The sequence below is a fragment of the Hemicordylus capensis genome, chromosome 5, assembly GCF_027244095.1.
Source record: "Hemicordylus capensis ecotype Gifberg chromosome 5, rHemCap1.1.pri, whole genome shotgun sequence".
Classification (NCBI taxonomy): Eukaryota; Metazoa; Chordata; class Lepidosauria; order Squamata; family Cordylidae; genus Hemicordylus; species Hemicordylus capensis.
In genome coordinates, this window is record NC_069661.1 from 153,464,030 (window position 1) to 153,488,986 (window position 24,957).

The 24,957-nt window shown below is 43.7% G+C and overlaps 1 protein-coding gene across 7 annotated transcripts in view; it reads right to left on the bottom strand.

Moving 5' to 3' along the window:
- The window catches only part of LAMB4 (laminin subunit beta 4), a 93,051-nt gene that overhangs the window by 26,899 nt on the left and 41,195 nt on the right, over positions 1-24,957 (bottom strand). For all 7 annotated transcript variants that reach the window (XM_053258377.1, XM_053258379.1, XM_053258378.1 and 4 more), the window contains 12 exons: positions 22,705-22,814; positions 21,828-21,907; positions 21,014-21,164; positions 18,064-18,195; positions 14,359-14,544; positions 12,591-12,712; positions 12,181-12,301; positions 10,118-10,295; positions 8,868-9,011; positions 8,016-8,247; positions 4,799-4,956; positions 1,015-1,239 (listed from right to left, as the gene is read on the bottom strand). In XM_053258377.1, coding sequence (XP_053114352.1) covers positions 1,015-1,239; positions 4,799-4,956; positions 8,016-8,247; positions 8,868-9,011; positions 10,118-10,295; positions 12,181-12,301; positions 12,591-12,712; positions 14,359-14,544; positions 18,064-18,195; positions 21,014-21,164; positions 21,828-21,907; positions 22,705-22,814 — 1,839 coding nt within the window. The remainder of the gene's footprint in view (positions 1-1,014; positions 1,240-4,798; positions 4,957-8,015; positions 8,248-8,867; positions 9,012-10,117; positions 10,296-12,180; positions 12,302-12,590; positions 12,713-14,358; positions 14,545-18,063; positions 18,196-21,013; positions 21,165-21,827; positions 21,908-22,704; positions 22,815-24,957) is intronic.

Consider the following 24,957-nt stretch of genomic DNA (forward strand, 5'->3'; position numbering starts at 1 on the left):
TGAAAGTACATACCCCAAGTACATAACCTCCAGTCTCATTAGAGTCTGTCACTACACCAGGTGAGGGAAAAGAGCATAGTTCAGTGACAGAGCACATGCTTTGTGAGTTCAATACCTGGCATCTCCAGATAGGGCGGGGGGGGTGGTGGTGGTGAAGAAAGCCTCTCTGTCTGAAGCCTTGGAGACCCAGTATTGTGGACAATACTGACCTAGATGGATCAATGGTCTCAGGGGCGTAGCTAGGGGAGAGGGGGCCGTGTTCATCCCTCTCTCTGGTAGCCCCCTAGAGTGAGGTAGATAATGAAGAAAATAGGGAGGGGTGGAACTGGAGGGCCCTCAGGAGCTAGGGGCCCGTGCTCTTTGAACCCTTTTGCTCAATTATAGCTACACCCCTGAATGGTCTGACTCATTTCTTATTCATGTGTTCATATATGTTAGATATGGTATCTTACAGCAAGTTTACAGGCACCTGTGCTAATCATTTCTTGTTAAATAGATTATCTGTATCTATATCTATCCCTCTATCCATCTCTCTGTCTATCTCTCTATCTCTATATACATATATATATACATATATATATAGAGAGAGAGAGAGAGAGAGATTATATATATATATATATATATATATATATATATATATATATATATATATATACACACACATATACACACACATACAGAGAGAGAGAGAGAGAGAGAGAGAGAGAGAGAGAGATTTCTAGAGTACTTTTTAGTGAATACCATGATTTAAAAGTATGACGCCACATCTTCAGAACTGAAATTTTACACACTTTCTTGACCCTCCTTATAATAAAAGTTCTATCCTTTCTCCTTATCTCAAATAAAACATTACATTTTATTTAAAGAAATGAACCCACAATAAATGATACTAATTAAGAAGTTCATACTAATTTTCTTAGCATGCATAATTTATTCTGGACACACTATTTTATTTTATTTAAATTCCCTAGTTCTAGACGGCTGGCAATATTATCTAATTGGTTGATTGCTTACTTCTACAGTTCTGAAGAAGTGCTGTTCCAAAGTAACCTGGTTTACAGAACTGGCAGTTTGGTCCGTGTGTATTGTATAAGCATTTTAAGCATTCTCCGGTAATTTTGTTACATGATTCTGGATCTGCTACATCAATGTTGTTATTGCAGGAGCATGGAAGACACTGACCCGCTGCTACCTTTGGATCGCCATAGAACCCATTGGGGCACTCGTCACACTGATTGCCTAACAAACCAAAATACAGTTGTTAGTTAATTCATTTTCATGCATAAAATTTCCAATTTGTTTTTAGAAAGTCACCAGAACAGCCTAGTGCAAGACTCAAAATTTCAAGAAGTAAAATTGTACTGGCTGATTCCCAGTAAAAGTATGTAGACCATTCCTTGTCAGGCAGTTGGAAATATCCACACTAGTGTTTCTCACATGTTATGCAACTGTGCTTTCCATTGGAAAGTTAATAAATTTTCCATGGCCCACAAATCTAGAAACTTCACTGGACAGATCTATCCAGTTCCTACATTGTATATACCATGCATTCCTAACAGGGGCGTATGGTTAATAAGGCAAAGGGAGACAAATGTCTCCTGGCCCACAGCCTCTAAGGGCCCCTCAAGTTTTTACTGCTTTGGAAAGAGCGGCCCAGGCCCTTTTCCTCCGGAGCTGCTCTTGGGAGGCTAATCTACCCACTGCCTGCTACTGGGGACGAAAGCAATGCAAGACAAAAGCTCGGCCCTTGGGAGCAGAAAAGGCAGTGGGCATGCCCAGGAGGAGGAGCAGCAGCAGCAGAATGGTGGGTGAGGGCTCCCAACTCCTTCCCCATCCCTCTCCAGCAGAAGCCTCAAATCCTGTGCTGCGATCTCGAGTTTTCAGGGTCAAGGCAAGAGGAGGGTTAAAGGTAGTGAGTAGAGAGTTCTTGAGAGGTCCTTGAGTGATGAGAGTCACTCAAGAGAGGCCAGAGAGTCACTCTAGAGAGGCCAGCATGTAAAGAAAGCGTCCCACTCACTCACCCACCTGTGAAAGGCAATAGTTCATTTCTCCTCCTGCTAACGTTAGCCTCTCCGGAGACCTGGTGAGTGCAGAGGGGATGTAGGCTGCAGCAAGCAGGGAGGGAATGTGGGTGAAGCAGTGAGGGCATGTGGGCATTCCCCCCCCCAAGCAGGTTCAGACTCTGTGATTCCCGATTTCTCTTTTGACAAGGATTAAAGCAGCAGCTCTGTCATGGCCCAGCCTCGTCTTGAGCTCCTCCCCTGCTTGAACTAAGGGTGGAGCTCAGCTAGGAAAGTCAAACAACTCTTATCTGTGTGTTTTTTTGTGTGTGATTTGTTTCCCGCCTCCTGCTTCCCACACTTATGGACTGAGTGTGTGTGTGAGAGAGCGAGTCTATCCCCAACATAAAGCCTTTGTTGTTTCTCCCTCAAAAAAACATCCCTTACTCCCAGAATGGCTCACAATACTTGAGGTTTGGTTGGAGAAGAGTGGAGCTAGCCTAGCATCCTGATTGTTTGCTAAATTTAAACTGCTTTTCCTTGTTATCCCTTCACCTGCCTTTTCCAAATGAAAAATATTGGGGGTTTTTAAATCAATGCTACAACCCTGACAAAAATTGTTAAGCTTGGAACAGAAGCTTCTTTTGGAACCCAAAAGCAACAGGATTAAAAGCAGAAGCCAAGAAAACCACACCAGGCAAAAAGAGGAAGTCAGCCTTGTCTTTGCAGCTACATTGGTATTTCTGCTGGCTTGCTATGCTTTCTTTTATCTTAACCTATCCAAAGAAGTTGACCTTGATCTGGATCAAGACGAAAACTATCATTTTCCAAGGTGTTTTTTTGTTTTTTGTTTTTAAAGAAAATGCATTAACTTGACCAATTCAATCCAAGTTGTCAGGTCTCTCATCTCTCCTCTTCTCTTTGTCTTTTTTATGGTGGCAGGGTTTTGTTTTGATGTTTTATGGTTTTTACTGTTGAACTGATTTTAAGGTTTTAAAATGTGGTTTTTATGGAGTTTTATTGTATTTTAACTTTTGTAAACCGCCTTGGGATGCCTTATGAAAAGCAGTATAAAAATTGAACAATAAACAAATAAACCACAGAAGGGGAGGAGAGCTGGTCTTGTGGCAACAAGCATGAATTGCTCGCTTGTATTTCACAAAGTTGATATTGTTGTATTATTTGCTTCTGCTGTTGTTTATACCTTGTAGCTGTAGACTCCTGTATTCTGTTAATCTGCTACACTATATTACACGTGTCCTTAATGTTCTTCTGCTGTAGAGACATGGGGCCAGGTGAAGGAAAGGAAGGCAGCGAGGGGCCCATTTTAAAATCTTGTCTGCGGGCCCACTCCAACCTTGGTATGCTCCCGGTTCCTAAACTTGGGTCTGCATATGTTGTTGGACTACAACAACATATGCAACCCTAGCCACTGGGGATGATGGGCAGGCATCCACAAATCCACTTGCCAGGTTGCCAGTGGTGAGTGCCATCAGCCCTCTGGCAAACAGAGTACTCAGCACCACACAGATCTTCTTCCCAGACATCTAATTTCCAATGCCATTTTTGAAGGTATGAAAAAGCAGGAATCCCTTTTGAGCAGTAGGAGAAGGCTCCTAGGGTTTCTTATCCTCTTAATATTACAGTGCAAATGAAAGAAGACCCACTTCTCTCTTAAACCTTCTGCCTGCATGCCAGAAAGGATTTGGGCAGGGGTGTCGCTATAATTGAAGAAATGGAGACAAATGGCTCTGGTTTCCTGAAAGAGGGCCCCCCCACTGGCTGGGTGACAACTTGCTCTTTGTTCCCCACCTCGCATCTCTCTGAAGAAGAAACCACAGGGGCAGGGGCCCATCTTCACTTTTGGTCTCAGAGCCTGCTCCAACATTTCCATGTCCCTTGAAGGGGGCAAGCACGAATAATGGCTGGCTAGTCAGCTGATTCTCAATTTGTGGACCCCTGATGATAGGAGTTGTAGTCCAACAACATTTGATGACCCAACCTTGGGAACCCATGACATATATCATGTTTTTTAACCATAATCCTGGCTCTCATAATAAATTCTGAGTTCCTACTGCTGCCCATGCTACTTCTGCCTACTGTCACTTCATTTTCTAATTGCAAAAGAAGTCAGAGACTTCTGACACCACTCCTCATTTTCAACAATCTCAGTTATCCATATTTTTTAAAAACCTTGACTTAAACTGCTTATAGATCAGGAGTGGGCAGACTTGGCCCTCCAGTTGTTTTATAACTCCCAGCATCCCCAGCCTATTGTGAATGGGGAAGATGGAAGTTGTAGTCCAACAGCAGAAAGGCCAAGTTTGCCCACACCTGTTACAGATCCACTACTAATAAGGCATGCAAAATGCCTTGGCTAAGTAGGCAAAATTCAAGTGGTGGCTTTTAGCAGTGGGAGAGCAACTGGGCCTACCCGGCACAGCATTCTTCCAGTGGCAGTTGCTGATGTCTCCCTTGAGGTTTTTTTAAAATAAAGAATATGAACCATTTGGGACAGGGGATCATTTTCTTATTCCTTTTTCTATGTACACTACTTTTATAACTTGTTTTGTTGGAAGCAGTAAATAAATAATAATAATAATGTATTAATAATATATTTCAGTTTGTGTAACAAAATAAGTGAGATAAAGGAATGAGCAGCTATTACAACAGTTTTTAAAATAGAACTTCTCCTTATATAGCTGAACAGATATATTAAGAATATAATGTAATTTTCCTGAGGGTCTGACCAAGGAATTCAAAATGATAAAACTCATAAAGGATTACTTGCTTCCTACCTGAGTAGCCTGCCAAACAGTTGCAGACTAATAGCGAAGTTCCAGGCACTTGGTAACAGGAATGTGCAAAATACCTACTGCTTGTAGGAGAATCAGGACACATGCAGGGGCGACAAGGCTCTCTATTGAGTGGATTGCCATAATAACCATCCATGCACCTGCCAAAAAAATAGTACAATAATATCCTGCTACACAGTGTTTCCATGCCATTCCAAATTACAGTTCCTCCTTCATCCTTTTTAATATGCTAGGCCTTGGTTACTATAACAACACTAGTTATTTTGGCACAGAATGCATGGAGCTCTGACAAATTTTAAGTATTTGAAACAATGCAACATTCCCCAAACTCCAAGTACACATAGCATATATAAAGTCATTGGGGCGATTCTCACGATCAACAAAAATCGGGCTAGCGAGGCTAGCCCGATTTTTGTTGACCGTAGGAACCACCGGGCTCGCAGCCGAGCCTGGTGGTTCTTGAGTGGGTAACCCGCTCGAGAACCCCTGCTAAAAAGCAGGTTTGCGGAGCGAGCGCTCCAGCAAACTTGCTTTTTAGGATTGTGAGCTGCCGCGGCGCGCCTTCGCGTCGTGCCTACTCATGAGTAGACCCCCGGCCGGGAGGCGAAAAGCCACCTCTCTGCTCCGGGGGCCTTCCCAGTATGCCCTGTGCGCTCGCGCAGGGCATACTGCGGCTTGCGGGGGCCACGTGGCTCCTGCTCCCCCCACCGGCTCCGTCATGGGGCTGGCCATCATGTGGGTGGTCGATCCAGCCGCCCAGGGCTCCCTGCCCGCTCGTGAGCTTAGCCCGCTCTTCCCGCTCACTGCCCCAAACTGGGTCTCACTCATCGTGAGACCTGGTCCATTGTCTAACAGAGTTATGTGGAGTTCAGCCCTCTGAAATCAACTGTCAGACTAGCTTCTGTGGAGTTTAGGGGTTGGCAAAGCAGATGGAGAGGAAGGTGAAAGTGAAGACAATCTGTATATCACAAGAGCAGGTATCATAGTTGCACAGACCAGAAGCAAGACCCACTCTCAGAAGCCTTCATAGGAATCACAGTCCTATAAGGGTACTAGAAAGTTTCCTTGACTCACATTCTTGAAGTGACTTTCTTGGCTGACTTTTTCTTTGGCCAGAGCTGGGGATGAGTACCAAAGCTGAATCCCTTCCTGATATCCCAATTCTGTCACCACTTCAGGATTTATAGTTGGTTCACGTCCTCATATGAATTGAGGCAGGCGATGGGCAGGCCAATTCTGTGTTGGATTGTGGTCATTACCTTTAAAAGGCTATTGTTCAGTTGTTAAGTTCACACTACTTTGTATTTCCTGCTAACCCCTGCTAACTGGGCAAAGAGGCACCTTTTAATGTGGTGATTCTCTTTATTGAGCAGGGGGAGAGTAATTGGCCCTATACACCCCCAGCACAGTACTTCCAGTGACTTTTGCTGGTGTCTATCTTATGTTTCTTTTTAGATTGTGAGCCCTTTGGGGACAGGGATCCATTTTGTTTATCTTATTTATTTGTTATTTCTCTGTGTGAACCGCCCTGAGCCATTTTTGGAAGGGTGGTATAGAAATCAAATCAAATAAACAAATTTTTTAAAAAAAATTCTATAGGCTGTCAATGTGTTCAGCAGCAAAGGCCGTGCCATCACAAAAAGCAATAATTTGCATAAAAATGGATCACCATCATCTTAATATTTAGTATATTTGCTTATACATCATGGTATTTTTAAAATCAATTATAAAATTAGTGCAATTTCTGGTGAAATGGCCAGCCTTAGAATGTATTATAGATGAATTTTAGTTAACTGAGATTTCAGTATTTGCTCATAAAACACATATTCTAATAAAGAGAAGATAAAGTATGTGTTGCATTCTTTTTGTAGACTTTCTAATTGTTGTGGGACTGATCTAGTCCACATGCAGGTGCAGTGACCACACCAGAAAGATTCTCACAGGGATCAATAAAGCCATATTTCCCTTTCCTCCTGCCTACACATGAGCATCTGATGTGTACACATGAGTTTGCTGTCAGTGTGAAGGCTGTTGCAGGGAATGAGAGGCCTACATATGCCTCTCGTATCCCCATCTAGCCCTTCCTCCATGCAAGTTACTCATGCTCCACAGCATGAGTAATCTGCATAGCATCTGAGGGGGACAGCTGAATGAGGAGATAAAGAAGATCTATTTCTTCAGCAGAGATATAAGAAGATGCTGAAAGGCATCATCTCATACTGCATGGGAGAGGGCAATGGTAAACCCCTTCTGTGAGTTATTCGAACATGGCTTCATGCTTCCGGGTAAGTCTTGAGCAAGGCCACTTCGAAGTACACTCACAGAACTGAGGGAAGCAGCCCCTCCCCTCTGCTCTCGGGTTTGCTTTTGATGCAAGTTCACATGTTTCCCTTTGTGTTTTCATACGAACATACGAAACTGCCATATACTGAGTCAGACCATTTGTCTATCTAGCTCAGTATCGTCTTCACAGACTGGCAGCGGCTTCTCCAAGGTTTCAGGCAGGAATCTCTCTCAGCCCTATCTTGGAGATGCCAGGGAAGGAACTTGAAACCTTCCGCTCTTCCCAGAGCGGCTCCATCCCCTGAGGGGAATATCTTGCAGTGCTCACACATCAAGTCTCCCATTCATATGCAACCAGGGCAGACCCTGCTTAGCTAGGGGGACAAGTCATGCTTGCTACCACAAGACCAGCTCTCCTCTCCTCCTTCTAGTCAATGGTGGGAGAGGGCGGGGGAGAGGGAGAGAGTACTGAAGAGCTGCATCTGCATTTGTAAAAAGAGTATCCTTCTTGTCATGCTAATGATTCTATGTCAGTGCCTCTACCTATTTGCACCTCTGGAGAGGTCAGATTACGGCTGCCTGCGGCTGGTCTGGTGGTGACCCGGGTCCGGGCTTTTTCTGTGGTTGCTCTGGGGCTTTGGAATATGCTCCCTGATGAAATAAGAGCATCTTCTTCTCTGTTTTCAGAAAAGACTCACCTGTTTTCGCAGGCTTTTAATTAGAATTAATTTTAATAATTTGTTTTAATAACATTTATGTTGTTTTTATTGTGTTTGGTGGATTTTAATTTGTGACTTTTATATTATCTTTAAATTTTGTACACCATGTGTGTGTGTGTGTGTATAAATCAGGTGGTATAAAAATATAAAAAATAAATAAATAAAAATAAATATTCTAAATAACTGTCCATCCATACCTTTCACAGTTGGTTCCAACTGTAAATGCTCTGCAGTTCAAGCAAGCTCCAGTCTGTGGATCACAAAGTTCTGCAAAACCATTGCAAGGACAAGGCCGACAATGGGGAAATCCAAAATATCCAGCCAGGCACTGACTGCACTGTTGACCATCTACTTCTGGGCGGCATGAACACTGTCCTGTCACCTGGTCACACAGAGTACTCACTGATCCTTGAGGATGACACTCACATGCTTGATGACAAAAGCAGAGATGACAGTCAAAGAGATGTATTGTTTTATTATCCGACTATAAAATCCTCAGTGTAATGGAACACAGGTATTTCATTCATTCATTGTTAAATTTATATACCGCCTTTCATTTAAAAACCCTAAGGCGGTTTACAGCCATTTAACACAAGATAAGACTATACAATTACACAATAAAATATTAAAATTGAATATAAAATACCAATCTAATTAAGGTTTTAAACACACACACAAAATAACCATAAAATACAAAGCAGCGGCAACAAAAAACAATCCTCATCTAAAAGCCTGGGTAAAAAGTTAGGTATCTGCCTAGCTGTCTCTTGTTTTTTGCTGACTGTACAAAGCGCCTGATAATTCCTATCATATCTATCCCTGTCAGTGTGCTGTGAAGCAAGTCACCCTTATTTCCATTTTGCAGATGGGAAACTAGGAACCTGTCAAAAGACACCTAGTATGTTCATGTGTCATGGGACTTCAGTTCAGGTCTCCTAGGTCCAAGACAAACTAAAGTCTTTGCAAATTGACCATGAGGTTAAAAAAGTGAATTTTTAAAAGCAACTCACATACACGCCTTATAAATATGAATGCAGTTCAGTACTTACGGTGGCAACCTTGTGACCCAAAGCTGTGACTTCCAGCTGAGCATTTATCACAACAACGACCTATGACATTTGGTTTGCACTGACACTGGCCTCCAAGTTTCTTGCAATTAGAGCTTGTTGAGCCTTGTGGGTGGCACTTGCAGGCTGGCAACAAAGAATACCCTCTGCTTAAATCTTTATAGATCACAGTTAAATTTGTATTTATTAATTTAAAATGTTTATACCCTGAACTTCCTCATGACAGCAAGGTGGCATTTAACAAGATAATATCAACACAGCCTGAACATAATTAAATATCATAATAAATATCAGGTAGAACAGAAAAGCCAACTAATACAATTTCAATGTTATGAGAAGCCAAAAACTTACCCAAACAAACATGTTTGGGTTTGCTTTTGTGTCTTGTGGAATACATCTGCATTCTATAACAAGTAGACATATCCATTGCTGAGTTTCACTGACATAACAGTACACCAGAGAGCCACCACTGTTAAGGTCTGGCTTCTTATTCCTGTTGATGTAACTTCTGCAGTCATTTGGCATTTCTAAGCACTGCCTCACTTATTGAGCTAGACTGGACAGTATGCCAGCCCACTGCATGGAGTAAATTGAGTGTTCATAGTTCCTCCCTACACCCTCCCGCCTCCAGTACACCATCCCTGCCCCCAGCCTGTCCTACAAAGTATATGTGGAGATGAACCATTGGAATGCCACCAAATTGCATGTCCTAATTGCAGGGTTGATTTAACACATTAAAGTAGTGACTCAGACCATGCAAGGTGTGATTCAGCCCTGCATGTACATGTGGGAACTGCTGAGACCAGGTGAGCAAAGAAAAACTGTGCACACTTGCTGTTCTCTACATGATGTACTGGATATCATCCAGTTTGATTCTCTTAATAGAGTGGGAGAGTGCAAACAGGCAGGAGTGCTCTCTAACCAGCACCTTGAACTGTGCTCCAAAGTGACCTGGGAGCCAGCAGAGATATCTGGAAATCAACATTTTATGTTCAGTATCCAGTCTGAAACAGGCTGTTGTATTTTGCACTGTTTCTGAACATCTTTCAAAGTCAGGCCCATACAACATGCCAAACAACAGTACTAGTGACCATCATGTCCCAATTCAATTTTCAAAGTTTTCTTCAAAAATATCAGAAGTACATAAATTACTTCTGTGCCTCCTTGGGGAATATAAGCTGTGTGCAAAGGCAGCACACAAATAAATTAAAGCAATCAGCACTAATACTTACGAACTGCTCCGTTGTGAATACGGGCAGACAGACTTGCTATTAGTTTTGCACACACTTCTGGAAGGATATGCGGTCCAACCTCTGAAGCTATTTCAATACAGCGATACTGCTGGTACTCTTCTAAATCTTTTATGTTGCAAAGATTTTCTACAGAACTGATTCTGGGAATGAGCCCAAGCTTTGGAATTGACAAAAGCAAAGAAACATTTTGGCTCATTATATATTTTAGGAGTATAAAGTATAGTTTAGCAAAATCTTCCTCAGCTGTTGAATTGACTTCTTAGTGTCCTTTTACACTGGAATTATTGTCTAACCACTCATACAAATGCATCACCACTGGGAATGCAATCTATTGATTGCTGCTTTGAAGCATGGCTGGTTTGCAAAGACCATTAGCACCTTTTAAACTAATAATTTCTCTTCTTGGTTAGTTGTGGATTTGAATCTTATACTCAACTCTACACTGAATAATTCACCCCAAGTATACCTACAAATGGATAAATGAGTTAGTCAGTGCAGGAATTAAAAATGGCATGTGAATATAAACATATAATTGCATTAGGGATTATTTTTATTGCTTATAATTGTCCTGTAAAGGGTACTAAGTAATTTATAAATGTCCTTCTCTCATGTGTCTCACCATAAAATGGCAGATCATGAGAATGCAATATGAACCATATATACAATTGTTCAAATAAAAGCATAAATTGTACACTAGGTGCTATATAATAAATAAAACAGGCAAGTCCCTGTCATAAACTTGCAGTGAAACTTAAATGAACAGGAAAGTTAGGGGCAAATGGAAATAAGTCAGTATGTCTATGGGTGGAGATATGACCTAAGACAGGGGTGGTCAACCTGGGACTCTCCAGCTGCTGTTGGACTACAACTCCCATCATCCCCAGCTGCAATTTATTAAGGCTGGGGGTGATGGGATTTGTAATCCAATAACAGCTGGAGAGCCTCAAGTTGCCCACCCCACCCTAAAGTATCCTTGACAATACCTGGAATATTGAGACTGCAGCATAAGAATTAAGGGGAGGAAAATCTGATAGAGTGGTAAAACTGGATTGAAATCCTCACAGTCTTGAGGTTCATTGGGTGACCTTGGGATAGCCAGTATCTCTCAGCCCAACCAACCTCACAAGGTTGTTGTGAGGATAAAAATGGTTCAGAGGGTGAGACATGTATGGTGTCCTGAAGTTCTTGGGGAAAGGATGGTATAAAAATGAAATTTTAAAAATGTAAAAGATTAAAATACGAACGTTACTAAAGAAGGAAAAAACAGTGGCAGGACAACAGTGGCAGGATTCCAGAGATAATTGGAATTGGGGTGGGGGGAGAAATTCTGAGAGTCAATGAAGAATAGGTTTGAGGCCTAAGAAAGATACTAGAATCTGAACAGAAAAGGAAGTGAGCAAGAACATAAAATACTACCTGTTGTACTATTTAATATGTACTATAGTGGTTATTGCCTCCATGGCTGATATGTGGGATATCCTCTATAATAAAGTGCCTGGGTGTGCGCCCGTGTCTCCCTTGGCCGTTTTGGGCATGCACAGAGCGCATGCCCAGAATGGCCAAGGGAGAAACGGCCGCAGGCACCAGGCGGCCACGTTGGCCGGTTGGTCGGCCAGGCTGAGGGGAGGCCGGAGGCGGCCACGGGGAGGGCAGAGGCGGCGGCGGGTCCAGCCCGGCTGCGGGGAGAGGAGAGGCGGCGGCGGGTCTTGCCCGCCCGCCGAAAAGGACAGAGGCGGCGGCGGGTCTGGCGGGTCGGAAGGCGGCACTCTTGTTGGCGGCGGCGGAACTCACCGCCCGCCCAGAAGGCCAAAGGCGGCGGCGGGCGGTACCACCGCGGAGGGCCCCCCCCCAAACCACTGCGGAAGGCGGAAGGTCCGGCCGGGAGGATGCAGCGGGGGAGGGCGGAGAAGGCAACTAGCGCCCGTTATTTCAACGGGCTGAAAAATACTAGTAAATAATATAATGAATAAATGGAGCAATCACTCACTCAATCAAATGATATCAAAGACAAGGAAAAGCTGCTATGCAGCAGGACTACTTACTGAATCAATTAGAATGGATGACTGAGTATTTGGGTCAGAAGCAGAAGATTTGAAAAAATAGACATCTACAAAATATTTCATCTCTGGTTCTAGGCAGACAGGAGTAGAGTGCATTTGAATTCTGTTGATTAGAAGGAACATGCCATAAAAATAATGGTAGAGCTTATTTACTCCTCTCTTCCTCCCACTTCCACATATAGCCGCTTCACCCTCCAGCTGCCTCTATTTCACACACATACAAATGCTTTCACTGTACACACAGAGAGACACAGAATCACCACCTATACTTTATACTCTGAAATTTTTATGATCAATTTATTGGGGCTCTTATTTCCCAATACATAGATGTTGCAAAAGCATGCATGTTTCAGTAGCAAAAAACATCAACAATAATAGAGTAATAGTCACACCTCTTTGTAGATGGCAGAGTAAGTGAGAATGGCTCTTGCAGGCTTGCTTTGTTCCTGCAGTGTTCACTTTCCATTGTACCAGAAGGCTTTACAACAATGCTTGCTATCCAGTCTTCTAAATACTATATTTTGGGAAGAAAATTAAGTTGATTTCCATGCAAAATTTAAAAAGTATTGATTTCTTGCATACATATATAGAGAGGTACATCTTGTTCCACCAGAAACAATAAGCACAAATGTAAGTTGCCAGAGGTCTCAAACTGGGGATTCTTGCAGTAGGGTTCAGGGGCCCTACTCCATGCAGCTCTAAGGGAGAGAGAGTCATTAGCCTGCTCTCTACTGCAGTAAAAGTAAAATTGTGCCCTAGGGTCAGTGTTGACTCCTGGCGACCACAGAGCCATGTGGTTTTCTTTGGTAGAATACAGGAGGAGTTTACCATTGCCTCCTCCCTCACAGTATGAGATGATGCCTTTCAGCACCTTCCTATATCTGCCCGATACAGGTGATTCCCATATTCTGGGAAACATACCAGTGGGGATTCAAACTAGCAACCTCATGCTTGCTAGGCAAGTCATTTCCCCACTGAGCCATTAGGTGGGTAATGGTTGGAACTGACAGTGCTGGTGAGACTTTCAGCCCAGGTGACCTGAGGGACCCCTATGGTCCTAACTGGCCCTATATAACAGTAGTTCCAGGCTTGGTTTCTTAGTCTGAGCAAAGCCACTTAACTGAGCAACAGTATTGCCTTGTATTTGACCCCAGCCTGTCTTGACCACATCTGCTGCTTCTGTCCCCCTTTAACCTTCATCAGACTGCTCTGCAATTATTCTCACCAGCGGTAACCTGCCTTGAAGCCAGGTCAAGACCTGACAACAATTCATGTTGGCATCATTTTTGCATGTGGATCAGCTTGATGCACATGGGTGCATACAACTTTTGTGTGCCCCCAACAACCACCAATCCCATTCAGCAATACATGTGTCTACTCATACCCAAACAGATGCAGATCCTCATACTGCTGTTTGTCATAAGCCTGGGGATTGGGTACCGAGTACATGTGTGTATGTGTGTGTACGTACATGCATGCGCGTGCATACACACACACACACACACACACACACATTCCTATGTCTTGTCTTCTGCTACTCCTGTAGTTCTGTGAGGTTGATGCATGCAGTTAGTTGGCTATAAAAAAGCTTTTGCAACCACTGGCTGTGAAAAATCTCACCAATGTGGTGAAAGCTAAGAATTTTTGTTCTTAATGAGTCTGTGCAGAGTGGTCATTTCAAATTTCACCATATGGGGATGCTTAGCAAAAAGGCACCTTTTAAAAGTGGTGATTCTCTTTATTGAGCAGGGGGAGAGCAACTGGCCGTATCCATCCCCAGCACAGCGTCCCTCCAGTGGCTATTGCTGGTTATCTTATGTTTCTTTTTCAGATTCTGAACCCTTGGGGACAGAGAGCCTTATTTATTTATTTGGAGACCACTTTAGGAATTTTTTTGTTGAAAAGTGGTATATAAATATTCATTGTATTTGGAAATAACAGACATCTTACAAAATTGATGAGTGAAAATGATGTTGTAGTTGTCAAAAATAAACTTGAGAATCACAACAAATTGGGCAGGTCTTGGTTCAATATACTCAATCTCATCTTTTACTCCAAAGGCATATTTTAATTCATTTTGATTTTCACCACATTAAAATATGAGTGTGAACCTACCAGGGACTGTGTAGCTAACACCTGAAAATTATAACGTATAATCACCTCAGGCTCATAGCGTATAATGAAGTTAAAATCCATCAGGAAAGGGATGTTGTTGATCATAAATCTTAATCCTGCTCCATTCAGAACACGTACAAAACCAGGCCCTGACCATGTAACAGGTCTTCCAGGGATGGGCTCTTTAATAACAATGTCCAGACCAGAGGTCCTGCCAAAGAGAACTGAATCCTGAAATGATAAATTTGCATTTTAAATAGCATGTTGATTCAAGAAAAATGAGTCATGCCAGTCATTCCCTTTGGTGACAGTAGCCATATACTCTTCTGCTGCCTCCTTCTCTCTACATCATCAGCTTAAGATAGCCTCTGTCACCTTTGTTGAAACTTCTTTCCTATTGTGTATATTGTCTGTGCTCTTCTCTATACAGTATTTATTTCTATGTGTGATTTGGCCTAGTTCATTGATTGGTTGATTTGACTTTTGAATTCAGTCCTGTGTCTGAATCCTCACAACTGTTTCAGCCTTTGAGCTGTAAAGAAGTAGCTCCTGGATAGAAGATAGTTCTTTTGTTATTTGTTCTTCTGCAAATAAATACAAGCCTCGTCGTTTTATCCTCAACTCTGCTGTGTATTCTTACATTACTCTGCAACAACCTTACCTGCCACAGACATCAGCCTTTCTTCTCTTCCAAACAGACTAAGAAAATGGGTATGTTTCCCGATTGGGGGTGTGCACTGAAGCACATTAAAATGGCGTTGTGAGAAAGCCTGGAACAAGCTCTCCTTAACCTCAAAATTAGGATGGGTGGGCAAAACAGTAGCGAATTTGAATGGAGCAGTCTCCACCTAGCCCTAAGTGGAAGAGAAACATGCTTTCCATATCCTTGTTAGCATACATACCCATGCATGTACCTCATTGTCGAAGGTCAAAGTAACATAGATGCTTCAGTTTTGTGGTGGTAAGAATATGCGGGAACAATGCCGAACAAAAATATTATTTATTATTAATAATTATTATTATCATTAATATTTTGCCTGGAAACTTATCGGCAGTAAGTGTAGCTCTTTCAACACAGGAATAATATGGTCTTTCCTAGATGACCCAGAGACCAACCTGGCCGCCGCATTCTGGGCCAACTGCAGTTCCTGGACTATGTACAAAGGCAGCCCCACATAGAGCGCATTGCAGTAGTCCAGCCTGGAAGTTACCAGCATATATACTACTGTTCTGAGGTCGTTCATCTCAAGAAACATATGCAGCTGATGTATCCGCCGAAGCTGACAGAAAGCACCTCTAGCCACCGCCTCAACTTGGGACACCAGCTAGAGGTTTTGATCCAGAAGCACCCCCAGACTGTGTACCTTTTCCTTCTGGGGGAGTATGACCCCATCCAGAACAGGCAGATCAAAATCGTCTCCCAAGTTCCAACCCCACACAATAAGTACCTCCGTCTTATCTGAATTCGGCCTCAGTTTGTTATCTCTCATCCATCCTATTACTGCCTCCAGGCAGGCATTTAAGGAGGTTATGCCTTCTCCCAATGATATTGACATGGAGAAATAGATTTGGGTGTCATCAGCATATTGATAACACCCTGCAGTTTCATTTAGATGTTAAAAAACACAGGAGACAATATGGAGCCCTGAGGGACACCATACAAAAGTTCAGAGTTTAAAGAAGTCTTCAAGAGACACCATCTGGAATCTGCCATTGCAAAGCAGTGCCTCCCACCCCCAACCCCCTCAGACATTCCAGAAGGATACTATGGTCAGTAGTATTGAAGGCCACTGAGAAATCCAAAAGGACCAACAGAGTCACACTTCATCTAGGGATGTGCATGGAACCGCGGTCCGGCGGTCCGGCACTGGTGAAGGGGGCTCTTTAAGGGCGGAGGAGGGTGTACTTACCCCCCACGGCCGCGTTTCCCCCGCCAGCACGTTCGTTTAGTAAAGCTTTTGGGGCAGCAGGATACCTCCCTGCCGCCCCTTCCCCCAGTTGTCGGCAAAAGGCTTCACAAAGCCTTTTGTGTGTGCGCACATTGTGCGTGCACGTGACACGGAGACATGACGTGCGCATGCGCAAAAGGCTTTGTGAAGCCTTTTGCCGATGACTGGGGGAAAGGGCAGCAGGGAGGTATCCTGCCGCCCCAAAAGCTTTACTAAATGAATGTGCCGGCGGGGGAAACACCGTGGGGGGGGGGAAGTACACCCTCCCCTGCCCTTAAGGAGCCCCCCTTACCAGTGCTGGACTGCCGGACCACCCTCATGTCCGGACTGGTTCGGAGGCCTTCAGAATGGCCTCCGGAACAGTCCGGGCTCATCCCTAACTCCCTCTGTCATTTCCCAATTGGAGATCATCCATCAGGCCAATCAAAGCAGTCTCCACCCCATAGCCCACCTGAAAGCCAGTTTGAAATGGGTCTAGATAATCAGTTTCCTCCAAGACCGCCTGGAGCTGGGAGGCCATCACCTTCTCAATCACCTTGCCCAGCCATGGAAGGTTGGAGACAGGCCTGTAGTTGCTTAACTCTGAGGGATCCAAGGCAGGCTTCTTCAGAAGTGGTCTAATGATTGCCTCCTTAAGACAAGGAGGCATTCTGACCTCCCTCAGAGAAACATTTATAATTTCTACAACAGCCTCCCTGCCAGATAGTATAAGCCATGTTGGGCAAGAATCAAGAGAGCAGGTGGTAGGTCGCACCATTCCAAGCAGCTTGTCTACATCCTCAGGAGTCAAGAACTGAAACTGATCCAGTGTCATCACATAAGAGGAGCTGCTGGGCACCTCAGCATCAGACACTAACAATTATAGAGTTTGAAGCTAAGTCAGCCCGAATACGAGAGATTTTGTCCACAAAAAACTCATTAAAAACATCACAGCGAGTAATTGTTGGTTCCAAATACTGATTTAAGGGGGAAGGGGCACACACTAGTCCCTTTCCCCTGAACAACTCTGCCAGACGTGAACTTGCGGATGCGATACGGGCGGAAAAGAATCGCTTCTTTGCTGCACATATTGCAAAGCATAGATCTGAGCATAGATGTATAATATTTACCAGACCCTCTCTGAGAATATGATTATCAGATGAGATAAGGGAAGCTGGGCAAGGGTCAAGAGAACAGGTTGTAGGGCGCACAGTCCGAAGCAGTTTGTCCACTTCCTCCGGAGTCACAAATGGACAATTTAATCCCATAAAAGGAGTTGCTGGACACCTTCACAGTAGACTCTGCAATAACTATGGAATCCAACTCAGCCTGAATATGAGATTTTATCCACAAAGTCGTTAAAAAGTCACAGTGAGTGATCAATGGTTCCAAATTTAAATTCAAGGGGGAGGGAGTACATACTAGCCCCCTCACGACCCTAGACAACTCAGCTGGATGTGCATTTGCGGAAGCAATGCGGGCAGAAAAGAACTGCTTCTTTGCTGCCCACACTGCCAGAGCATAGATTTTCAAATGTGTTCTGTGTTGTGTGTGATCAGACTTGCACCAAGTCTTCCTCCACTTGCGCTCTAGTCATCTACCTCGTCGCTTCTGAATACCACGGGGCTGTCTTTAAAGCAAGTCGGAGAGGACGCTTAGGAGTGATTGTGTCTACTGCTCTAGTGAGTTCATTATTCCATGTTTGTACCAGACCATCTACAGAATCACTTGCAGAGCCAGCCCTAAACCTTTCCAAGGCTTCTTGGAATCCTATCGGATCCAATAACTAGTTTTGCAGTTCCTCACAGACTATTGGTCTTACCTGACCAACTGTTACTTTTCTTATGCTTCGTTTCTTACTCTTGTTCAGTTTTATTTTTCCATTTTCAATTGTGAAATCATAACCTTGTTGCCGAAAATATTCATCACACCGTGGCAAACCTGTGGGTTTAATCTTATAAACAGGTATTTGAAATGTTAGTGCTGTCAGAGTAGGGTAGGAATATACATTTTTTAGTAGTCAAAAATATATGTTTACAATCAAACTATGAAGAAGCAGACAAGCAATGTAGCTATACAATAAGGCTGAAGCATATCTTGTATTCCATGTCAGGCAAAGTCTTACTAACCTGTTTACAAACAGAACTCTGTTCTAAATCCCATACAACCAAAACTTGTATTTTCAAAAGTAATCCTGCAAATGATCAAAGTAAGAAGCGGAAGAAGAAGCCCTAGTATTTATAGCTTGGAGATAGATTTTAGGATTCCAAAAGCATAAGATAGCATAACTTATCTTATCTTATTTATTTATTTATTTAAAGTATTTATATTCCACCCTCCAGCACACTGCTGCTCATGGTGGCTTACAATAAAATGCTTCTTGAAAAAGGAAGGGTTTCACATTCTTTTAAAAATTAAGGAGGGAGATTAATGAAGCACTTCTGGGAAGGCCTTTCAAAGATGGGGGCCACTACTGAAAAGACCCTGCCTCTAGTTTCCACTAAATCTGTGTCAGTGGCACAGGGGAGAGCAGGACCTGCAATTCAGTGCAAAAATGTGCAGCTTAAAGTAAAGCTGGAGGCTGGACAACAGACAGGGATTCCTTAAATACAGTACCATGTGTACTCCATGCTAAAAAACATTAAATTCTTCAGCCAGCTCAGCCACTAAGAAAAGCTGAGTTTTATGACTTGTTTATATCTCTATTATTTGTTATTTTGCATTTTTTGCCATTTTACAAAATTTATTCTGCTTTTGTGAGTCATGGGAAGGGCAAGGCACTAATTACGGCACTGTAGCCTTGACCCACCAACTGCCGGAAAGGTTTTCCTAGAGTTTCCTTGGCTTCTGAATCTTCAGCAGGTATTGCCCATACACTGTCAAGAATATTGTTACAGATCCAAGTACTGGAAACTTTTTTTTTTTTAAATGAGGTTGCTCACACACTACTGAGGTGCCCATCTTGTCCACATCCTTAGGCAGCACCAGTTGAAATATCTCCCTAAATAAAAGGACAGAACAGTACCACAGGTAAGTCATTTGGTACTGCCATTAATCTAGAGTCCAAGTCAGATTAGATACAAGCCACTTTATCTGCAAAGTGAAATGCAAACTGGTTACAGTGAGCTGTCAAGGCTTCCTCCCCAGCCTCCTGAGGGATGGGACAAGATGCGGCAATAATCTAGACAAACAAAATGAGAGGTATGCACAGCTCGAATCGAACCGGATTAGAGATGAACTGGGTCCAGTTCAGTTTTGTGAACACTTGAACCGGGCCTGGTCTGGTTCAAACTGAACCCGGTTCAAATAGGTTCAAAGCTCTACTGGTAAAGGGGAATCGGGTTCGAGCTGGCTTGACTCAAAGGGTTCAGGTCGAAACGGGCCTGGTTCAGTTTGAGCCAGCTTGGAACTTACTGGTAAAGGGGAATCTGGTAAGGTTTCCCCTTTACCAGTATAGGAGAGAGAAGGGGGCTTCACTAAAACTAGTTGGGGTGGGAGGGGAATAGAATTTTACCTTAAAAGTAAAAAAAAGTAGGAGCCACGGGGATGGGCAGGGGTTGTGGCGGCAGTTCCCCTTCCTGCCGGAGCAGGCAGGGCTGGTTTGGGCCTCTGTATGTGTGTGGAGGTCAATAAAATGGTAAAAGGGAATCTGGTAAGTATTCCCCTTTACCAGTAAAGGGGAAGGGGGGAGGCAGGGGGCTTCACTGAAACTAATTGGGGCCGGAGGGGAGTAAAATTTTACCTTAAAAGTGCTGCTGGCAGTGGCTGCAGCATGCAAGGAGGTCAATAAAATAGCCTCTGAACATGTGTGGAGGCCATTTTATTGACCTCGCATGTGCAGAGGCCCAAGCCAGCCCTGCGCATGCATTTTATTGACTTCCTGCACATGTGAGGTCAATAAAGTGGCCTCTGCACATGTGTGGAGGCCATTTTATTGACCTCCTCACATGCACAGAGGCCAAAACTGGCCCTGCCTGTTCTGGCAGGGGTGGGGGAACCGTTGCCACCACCACAGCCAACAGTACTTTAAAGGTAAGACTGTACTCCCCTCCTGCCCCAACTAGTTTTGGCGAAGAGCCCTGCTCCCCTCTTTACTGGTAAAGGGGAATCCTTACTGGATTCTCCTTTACCAGTAAGTTCCAAGCCCGCTCAGACTGAACCAGGCCTGGTTCGACCTGAACCCTTCAAGTTGAGACAGCTTGAACTCAAGTCTAGCTCGATTCAAGCCGGCTTGTATACCCCTACCCTCAGCTGGCCTACACTGAGGGATGTAATGGGTGCAGAGATGTGAGTATTCTTTGCTACCATTATTGCTATGGGATATCACAATTGCTATGAAGAAGTCTCTCAAATGGGGTCTTGCCCATGTTTGCTGCAAATTTCCTTCCACCATGGCTCCAGTTGCCTTCCTCACCACTTCATCCTCCTGAGGTTTGGACAAACACAACAGAATGCAACAGCAAGGTGGGGGCTGGAGAAAATCGCTGCTTCCCCTTGTACAAACAGAAGAGTCTTCTACATACACAAGAAATACTTGGGACCCATGCCCCTGTATTTTTTGTGCATTTCCTCAGAATTGCAGCATACATATGTAGCCCTACTTAAATGTATCTCTTACTACAGCCTCCCATATACTCCTTTGCTTTCTATTATTGTCCTGCTTGCCCGCCGTCTCCTGCTTCTATTAGTTTAAAACCGGATCCCCTGACTATTTTGATCTATATTACTATACATAGCCATGTGGATCTGGTCAATTTAGACAAATGAAATACCAAAGGTGAAGATCCAGGGAGTGATGCTGCATCTTCTGCTTCATATATATAATAATCCATAGGTAAGAAAAAGTATCCTGGAGCTGGTTCGGTACACTGACGGCCCACTATGTTAGGCAGACACTCACATTTACCATTTGTAGGCGAGCACCTAGCACAAGAGACAGGGAGACAAAAAAGTACAAAAAGCCTACAACCAAGGGGAAATGAGTATACCATCACAGACTGAAACAACATTTTCATTATCTTATATTATTATATATGAAAATGTTGCCCCATTGGGCTACTACAAAAATACAAAAATACTGCTACCAGCCAACTGTACTAATTCCTATCTAATACTTGTTTCATTCATTCTTTGAGGATATTTATATTCATAGGAACATAGGAAGCTGCCATATACTGAGTCAGACCATTGGTCTATCTAGCTCAGTATTGTTTTCACAGACTGGCGGTGGCTTCTCCAAGGTTGAAGGCAGGAATCTCTCTCAGCCCTATTTTGGAGCTGCCAGGGAGGGAACCTGGAACCTAGATGCTCTTAGACTGAAGAAATTTATATATCTTACCTTTTATTTAAAGCCTCCAAAGTGGCTTAATTGTCAATTAAAACAATAAAAACCATCAGTAAAAATGAAAAATAGCAGACAAGTTTATGCTTGTCATTTCTTGTGATTCTGTTGGCAAAGGAAAGGACTATCCTCACATGACCTGCAAATCTGTGTCACACAAACACTGATTTCAATGAAAGTTATTGGTGCAATTTTTCTTAGATGTTGACTTACTGTAAATATTTGCAATAGGAACTCATACTTACAAGTTATTGTGGGCACCACCAATATCACAGTTGCATGGAGAACAGCCATATAAATTATTCCCAAGGCCCCAGTATCCTTGCTGCAACATAAATGCAGAGAACTGGTTATCCCCAGTTGACACAGGAAACTATTTTACCCAGTGATTTTTCAAGCTACTGTATGTTGTTCAACCCCATGCCTTTATTTATTTAGTTCCTACTTTGCTGGGAATCATTCAGAGTGATGTACAATACTACAATAAAACCAGAAGAACACCGTTAAAGACACAACATAACACAAAAATGGCCGCACTAAAAACTTAAACTCAAAGCAGCCGACCATCAAAAGCCTTAGAAGCAGTGGCTAACACAGCACTGGTATTATAGGAGAGGGCTGTTTTTTGTCAATCTCCTTCCCTCTGAAACCCACCATGTCCCCCAAACATATGTTCCTGAGGGCTGCACAAGGGAAGGGGAGATTGTTGAAAATTGCTCCTCACCCATAGCACCAGTACAGTGTTAGTCTAGATTGGAGAAACACAATTTTGGCACTACCATTCAAAAGAATCTGTCTCGTATCTGTCAGATTAACATGGGAGAGGCTGCACTTGGTTCAAATACAGATATATGAATTATGTACTGTGAGCAGCCCCTTCATTCCCCTAAACTGGCACAATGAAACCCATGGCCTTCTTCTGTACCTGTAACCCTACAACTCGTTTTGAGCTGTATTTCCCTCATGGCAGCACTGCTTCTAATTTGTTGCACAACTGCCTTCCCACTGCAATATTATAGAAGAGATCTTTGAAAGGCAGGAAAAGCAAAAAAGAAGACCACTGCAATATTCATAAAATGGAAAATTATGAGAAGCACCTATAAAAGCCTTGTGAATACATACAATGCATTCTTCGCAATGTTGTCCAGTGGCAAATTGCTGGCACAGACACTCTCCAGTCACTGGATTGCAAACTGAGTATGACAGACTTCCAGAAGGGTTGCAGTTGCAAGCTGAAACAACAGAATGAACCACCTTAGCCTTGTTTGGAAGCAATTGTAAAAAATGCTGTACTCACATAGAGAGCTGGGTCTCACGATCCGTGAGACCCGGTTTTGTCAAAACTGCGGGGAGAGCGGGCTAAGCCTGCCCTCCCCGCAGACAAGCGTGCAGGGAGCCCTGGGCGGCCGGATCGGCCGCCCACACGATGGCCGGCTCCAAGATGGAGCCGGCGGGGGCTGGGGAGCTCGGGGGCCGCACGGCCCCCAGAAGCCTCAGTATGCCCTGCGCGAGCGCGCAGGGCATACTGGGTAGACCCCCGAGCCGGGAGGCTGCTTTTAAGCCTCCCGGCTGGGGGTCTACTCTCGAGCAGTTAGCCCAGGTTTGCGGAGCGCTTGCTCTGCAAACACAGGCTAAGAGATGGGCTACAGGAGCGGGTTAGCCGCTCCGGAACCATCGGGCTCGGCTGCTGCAAGCCTGGTGGTTCTAACGATCACAAAAATTAGGCTAGGATTTTCCTAGCCGGATTTTTGTATCATAAGAATAGCCCCAGAGTGTCTAAAGTGAGGCCAGATGTCCTGCCCTGTTTTGTCACCCACCCCTGGCAGCATGCCACTCTGACTTACAGAGGTGTTAGTCTGAATTGATGAACTCCATAATTATGATGGCTGGCACTTCTGTGATCGGGAGGCTGAGGTGCTATCACAGTTATGGTGTTCGCCTCTTCCTGCAAATGCTGCTGTACCAGGGCAGGACTCTTCCAGTCCCGCTTTAGATGCTATATGCGGTTACAGTGTCTTTTACAACAGCATCTGAACAGGGCTTATCTGTGTTAAATCACTTTCTCTCATTCATTTGAATACACACACATACACACACACAAATACACACGGTATATGGAATACTACAACCACTTAGGTCTTCACTGGCCACATCAAGCAACTGCTGAATACTGTAAATAATTTTTATTTACAGTTTTATATATTTATTTTTACACTTATATCCTGCTCTTCCCCCAAGGAGCTCAGAACGGCGTACATGGTTATTTTTATCCTCACAACCACCCTGTGAGGTAGGTTAGGCGGAGAGATATGTGACTGGCCCAGAGTCACCCAGTAAGTTTCATGGTTGAATAGGGATTCGAACTCAGGTCTTCCCGGTCCTAGTCCAACACTCTAACCACTACACTATGCTGGCTACACTATGTATCACTGCTAATTATTATATAATCCCTGAGGGGCTAAAAAAAGGCATAGAATGGCATGAAGAAATGTTTAGAACATAAGAACAGCCCTACTGGATCAGGCCCAAGGCCCATCTAGTTCAACATCCTGTTTCTCACACTGGCCCACCAGATTCCTCTGGGAAGCCCAGAGGCAAGAGCTGAGGGCATGCCCTTTCTCCTGCTTCTACTCCCCTGCAACTAGAGGCATTTTGCCTCCGAGGCTGGGGGTGGCCTATAGCCCTCAGACTAGTAGCCACTGTTAGACCTATCCTCCATGAATTTATCGAAGTTCCTCTTAAAGCCATCCAGGCTGTTGTCTGTCACAACATCTTGTGGCAGAGAATTCCATAGTTTAATTGTGTGTTGTTTCATTGACAATCATTGTCTGTGTGCACTGTGAAATCATAGAACTGAAACCCTGGCAGGCGCCTAAAAGTTCAGCACCCCTTCTGAAGATAAACTATGATACAGTCATAGCATCTGAAGAGTAGCCTAGCACAAGCAGAGGGAGGGAACAAGCAAGGCTGAACTTTAAGTAAAGCAAAGCCAGGACATCGTCATTAAAAAAGCCACATTCAGCTTTGATTTTGAAAAAGCCATGGGACAGAGAAGGCTCCCTGTCGTTTAATGGTTTATGTATTTCCTGTAGTGATTCAGAACAATTTTGCAACCAATTTAGCTGGATAAAGCTTCACTGAAGAAGCCACCAAACTGATACTACCTTTTCCTCCCTGTTTTCAGGTGCAACTTTTATTCATGCTTTTGGCAGTGAATAGCCCTCTGACTTCATCTTACTTGGTTGCAGCTGGGTTTGTTTATTTTGAGTGTGTTTTTAATGAAATCATATGATTGTTGTTTTTAATTTGTTGAGCACCCTAAGGTCTCAGGATGGTATATAAATGCAAATAATAAATACACTTTTCTTTCAAAAT